Source organism: Bombina bombina, chromosome 3, assembly GCF_027579735.1.
Source record: "Bombina bombina isolate aBomBom1 chromosome 3, aBomBom1.pri, whole genome shotgun sequence".
Classification (NCBI taxonomy): domain Eukaryota; kingdom Metazoa; phylum Chordata; class Amphibia; order Anura; family Bombinatoridae; genus Bombina; species Bombina bombina.
Window position 1 is genome coordinate 279495426 of NC_069501.1, and position 6000 is coordinate 279501425.

The 6000-nt window shown below is 38.4% G+C and overlaps 1 protein-coding gene across 2 annotated transcripts in view; it reads left to right on the plus strand.

Moving 5' to 3' along the window:
* POM121 (POM121 transmembrane nucleoporin) overlaps window positions 1-5537 on the plus strand; it is a 68051-nt gene extending 62514 nt beyond the window's left edge. For both annotated transcript variants that reach the window (XM_053706307.1, XM_053706308.1), the window contains one exon: window positions 3656-5537. In XM_053706307.1, the coding sequence (XP_053562282.1) occupies window positions 3656-3753 (98 nt within the window). In that variant the 3' untranslated portion in view covers window positions 3754-5537. The remainder of the gene's footprint in view (window positions 1-3655) is intronic.
* Window positions 5538-6000: the final 463 nt, after the last annotated feature.

Sequence of the window (6000 nt, forward strand, 5' to 3'; positions counted from 1 at the left end):
TCATGTACATTTCTCCTGCAGTGCGGAGGTCCCCTTTCTGCTCTGTATCCTGTGGACCCACACGCACACTGCAGCTGGGGAAATGAGACTGCGGTTCATTTCCCAATCTCTATCTCTTGCCGGCATGCCCTGTGATGTCACCACCGGCACTTGTGGTGATGTCACAAGGAGATGGGAGTACCTGCAGGCAGTGTAAGACCGCTAGCATGGGGGCTGGGGAAGAGTGCCCTTTCAGATGAGGGGTTTCATGCCCCTGTAAATGTCAGGTGATTGCTTTTAAAACAGCGATTATCTGCAGCAGCATTTAAAATGCTGTTTAACCTGATGACGGCTCTAATGGAGTCCCAATCTCCCCTCTTGTTTGGTCTAGAGGGGCAAGGGACCCCTCCTTTGAAAGAGTGGAGTCTGCCTTTTTACAATGAAGGGTCACTTGCCCCAGTTAGTTGCAGGTGATCACCCCAAAAAATGGCGAATACCTGCAACATTTGAAATAATTAACTTGGGGGGGGGCAGCTTTATTGGAGCCCCTATTTCCACACACACACACACAGAGGAAGTTCATACTCCCTACTTCCAAATGAGGAGTCATTTACCCCATAGGATACAGCTGGTCACCTGCCCTGCAAGAAACATTGATTTATAGTGGTGGTGTATCATCAGCAGTGCATAGGTACATGGGAAATTCAGAAAGCAAACCTCCCACTACTCTTGAACTCCTGCTTAGCTCTAAACATGAGTTATGCGACCCTCATATGAAACATGGAATTCCTCTCTTTCAGATGAGGGATCACCCCCTCTCTGATTTTAAAGTTATCACCAAACTAATGGCAATCTGCTGCCCCAAGTAGGAAGCTGTACTGTGTTTAGGGGATAGGGGCATCTAAAGTGCCCCATCCTTAAAAATAGTATACAACATACATGTACACAATACCCCTCACAGGAAAGTGGAAATTTTCAAAGGGGCATATGACCTCTTCACACTGGATGCTGCCATTTTGGCGCTTATAGTTATTTAAAGGGGTCATATTCTGTAAATAGTTTTATCCCTTAAAGGGACGTAAAACCGTATGAACTAACATAAGTTTCTAAATATATAATACAGCCAAAGCTTACCCTCAAAACAGTTTCTATTTTAATACCCATTAACTCCATTAATTTAGGCATAGTTTTGTTTGCAGCAAGCTCCCAACCCCCCCCCCCCCCACCCTGGGCATTTCCATATATGGAATGTGCTATCCAGGCCATAGCACATGCACAGTATGGGGCATAGTCACATGACACCTGACTAAAGCAGTGCACAGTATAATGCTGAAGCTTCACAAAGCATGTGACATTAATCCCTATGGAAACAAGCAAGCCTCTTGGAATTATTATTGGTTATTTGTAGTGCACCAACAGATTCAGCAGCGCTATAAACAAACAATAGCAGTACCTGATGTCCCTCCTCAACCCCCCTTACTTGCATAAGTAATTATCTTCACGCGCAGACTTTGTTACTTGATACCTCAGGGTTTAGAGTAAGACACTGATAAGGGGGGGGGGGAGCAGGCTACACTTGGTAACACTGTAAATTTTATTAAAATACTAAGCTTTTTTTCCCCTCACACACTGTTTTACCTCCGTTAACCCTTTTTATAATATGAACGTAACTCCAAATGTTTTATGGCACTTTAATGTATTTTCAATGATTTGTTATACCAGAGCAGAGTATAATATGTATGGCTTGAGCTTGCAGGTAATATCAGATCTCATTATGTTATCATACAGACCAAAGCTCAATACTTAGAGAGCACAATGGAAAATTAACATTGTATTACACTCCCAGTGGGGTGCAGGGTAGTTGAGTCTTTTCTGCTGGCTGTGTTTACATAGGCGTATTAATAGCCTAGACCAGTATAGAAACGTTCAGTATAGGTGGGGATACCACAGGCTAAATCAGCTATTTTAAATGCCGAAATAAGGGTAAACTTAGCTACTTGTAAACAATTTAATACACTCCAGCAGGTAAAATAAATCATAGGGGAACAATTTAAAGGGGAGTTTTTTGGGGGTAAACCGTAATACTTCTGCTTTCTATTATGTTAGCTAAACTGAAATGAAAGGAACAGCTGTCAAAAAGCAGATCTGTGAAAGTGCACTGTTCCTATCACAGGGTGTTACAAGATGGCGGCGCCCAGTATAAAATGCAGAGCTTTACTAACTGTAATGAGGCAAAATAAGGGAAACGCTTTAGAGGTACTGGAGGGAAAGCATTGTGAGTAATAACCGTGCTACTGTAGTACCCAGCAGCTTAAGGTTCCATAAAAATGTATAATATTTGTATGGTTAGATATTTTATACTGTATCTGCTCATTTTCTGCATAATTTGCAAGATAAAGAAAAGTGACAAAAATTGTTCTTTCCTGATTTTTTTTTTTATTTTCTTTTAAAATTGTTCTTTCCTGATTTTTTTTTTATTTTCTTTTAAAATTGTTCATTTTAATTGAATCATAAGGTATAAAATTATACGTTTTACTGTTTTGAGAAGGCGAACTGATTTGTAAATGTGGGAAATAAAATGTGTGTTTGAAATATGTAGGAAATAATGACTCCCATGCTGTGCTCTGTACACCACAGACAATGACAAAAAATACATTTTATCGCATTTAATATAGTGACGCTTTTTCTTTAATTTATTTTTTTATTTGTATAGTTCTCTAAAATTCTGTAGCACTGGGTACAGAAATATGGGGGTATACAATGACAAGGATTTGTGATAAGATACAAAAACCTAACCGAATAAACAAAACTAGTACAGGAGGAGGACCCTTTAAAATTCACGTTAATGCGAAACAACTGGGGGAAAAACTCTAGCATAGGGCTCTGAAAATGGCTCTACGGTGAAAGGGTTAAATACATTTGTTATAAAGATGTGACCTCTGAATCCTTTGGAATGCATATTTTAGAGGTAGATTGCATTACAGTAAAAACAGGCAAAAATAAGTATACATGGTGTTTTTATACAAACATTTTTTATAGGTGGTTTTAATTTAAATAATCAGTGGGGATAAGAAACTAAAGGGTATAGACAAAGGAGCCGGATCAACTTAGTCTTCTTTTGTAATGTATGTGAAATATTTTAGGTCAGTGAGGGAAGAGATTCAAAAAGGCAATTCCGCATTCCAGCTATGCTGCAGTTGTAACTGTAATAGGGGTTGTGCTTGCAGGAAAGGTTATGAAGAGAGGCTATTTGGGCATATTAACATGCTGGCCTCTAGTGGCCTGAATGCTCTTATTAGATTTTTAATACTAATGTGTCCCCCCCCCCCCCTTTTTATCCACCACATTATTTCATTCTCAATAGTAGAAACGCTAAAAGTGATTGGTTGATTTGTTGTTGTATGATATGGTCCCTTTGGTAGACTGCTTAAATTGAGGTCCGTGTACTTGCTTGATTTGCTAGTCACATGTAGGGTAAGGTAAGAGTCCTGAAGACATTTGGGACACATCTACTTACCTCTAGTCAGATAAGGCCCAATTCAGTATCCACCATTGTAGTCTGCATAAAAATAGATTTTACACAAGGCTTACATTGAATATTTTTTTTTGCTTAAGTTCATATATGATGTCCAGGTAGTTCCTATCTCCCTCAAATTCTTGTATTTTTTCCCACTAGGTCCAGCTACTCCATCTTTCTCCATTGGGGCAGGTTCTAAAACTTCTGGTGCTCGGCAGAGATTACAGGCACGACGACAACACCCACGCAAGAAGTAATCTTGTCATTCCAAATATGGACTTGTCCACTGAAAACAAAACCCTGCAGGAGCAACACCTACTCTAGTGTTACTTTTTCTTTTTTACCTGGTGATGGACCATGTGGACTTATTACATGGAATGCAACCAATCTAAAGTACCAATGGGTAGTTAAAATAAAGTGTGTTTTACTTCCGTTTGGATAAAAGAAGATAAGGCTGAAAAAAAGACTAGTAAGACAATGGGGCGTTAAATAGAATGTAAAGTTCGGTGGCACTAATTCACTGTTGGATTGTCGCAGAATTTCGTTTATACATGTGCTCATCTTTGTGACTGCATCAGTTTAGCACTTTTGGGTCCTGGCATGTGTAATTGGAATGAGACTGGTGAGAAGGTGGTTTTGGAGTGTCTCTTCTCACAAGTGCACTATTGCTCTGACATCCTGGAGTACTTATTTTTCATTTTTCTTTTTTCTTGAATGGCTATTTTAGTAAACTAATTTTTTATTTGCAGTGCCTTTTTATGTTGCTTATCATTACCAAGTAAAAAAATTTTTTACAGTAAATGAATGTGCTCTCTACTTCCTGAAGGAGCTTTGACGCTACTGATTTACAGTGCAATCTTTGTGTACACTTGGTCTGGCTTATTGCAGATACTTTACCCCCATGGGTTTACGATTCACTTGAATTCTTTGCTGCCCTTTTAAGATGACTGTATACCTGAAATCAGAAAGCTTATCAACCAATCTACAGACTTCTGGCAAAAATAAGGGGGTTAACTTGTGCCTTGTCATACCCCATAGTTTGAAAAACTGGCAATGTGAAATTAAAGATACAGCACTGTTAGCTGCCTTGAGTAATCACTGTAATATCAGTACTTTCTATATGAGGCACTTTTGGATGTCCTTGGTTTGACAGACTGTTTTTAACAAGCAAAAAGGATGACTTTTTGTCAGTTATCTCTTACAGCGATTAACTTTAAACCTGGCAACAATTAATAACTTATGAGTGTTTGGAAGAGCGGTGTGTATGGTATCATTTTTTTTTTCTGTGTTGTCAAAAAATGTTCTTGTAAGCTACCTCTATGGGGTTGAGTGTATTGGGAAGGGGAGGTAACCAAGCATGGTAGGATTTTAGGCTTTAGTAAAAGTAAATGATGAAATATTTCTCTTTTAAATCTTGATTTGATTTTTTTCTTACTAGAAGTCCTACTTTTAAATTCTGCCAATTGTAGAGTGCTGGAGTTAAATTCTGCCAATTGTAGAGTGCTGGAGTTATCAGTTATGGATTTGGATTGTTGATGAACCACGCATCGGCAATATTTAATCCTGTGTGCAGGACCCCAGATTAAATACACTATATAAAATGGTGTAACGAAGATTATATAGACTAGGATGGTTAATACTGGGCTGTAATCATATGTAATGTGTTTTTCCCTTGTGCTAGAATATTTGTGCATCCCTCCCTTTTTTTTTTTTTTTTTTTCTTTCCTCCTCTTATTTAACCCATCAGCTACCAGTGAGGGCTGCAAAAACCTGGCTGCTCAGGCAGCAAACAAGGTAATACTTTATATAAACAAATTCCCTTTAAGTGTAAAATTGTGCTGCCCAAACAGTTATCTTTAGCATGAAAGTAGAGAACTAGCTGGATTTTCCTTTTCTTTTTTTCCTTTTGTGACTGAGCATAATGGGGTGAGTTTCAAAAGTTGTTTGAAGTCTGTATGGATTACATTTTGCAGGTTTTATATAAACTTTTTATATATTTGTCTGATGTAATTTTTGTTTTAAATAAAAGAAAAAAGAAAAAGTATTGTGTGGTCTGAGTATGTCCCTTAAAACACCACCTGTTGTACTTTTTCACACAGCTGAGACTAGGAAATGTTTACTCACCGGTTTTATTCTAGCACACTTCAATGACACTATTACTGTAATGCACTGAGAAAAATGAAAATACAGTGAGCTAAATAATATCAGGCATCTTGATCACTGTGGTGATTTAAGTTTGAGAAGGAATTTGTCAGGTGGGTGTAAAATCCTCAGCTGATGGAAGAATATGTTGGAAGCTTCCCCTATAGTTTTTGAATAGTGAAATAGCGGAAGGACTTCACAAGGAATCATGCATTTCAGCTATTAAAGAAGTGTTGGTCTGGGCTTTCTTAGAAACTACACATACCGGATAAACCTGGAGTGCTGAGTAACCATCTGCTTTCCCCATGTGTGTTCCTTCAGCCAAGGGACTTAAGTAGCAGCTAAACTGTTCATAGTGCAGG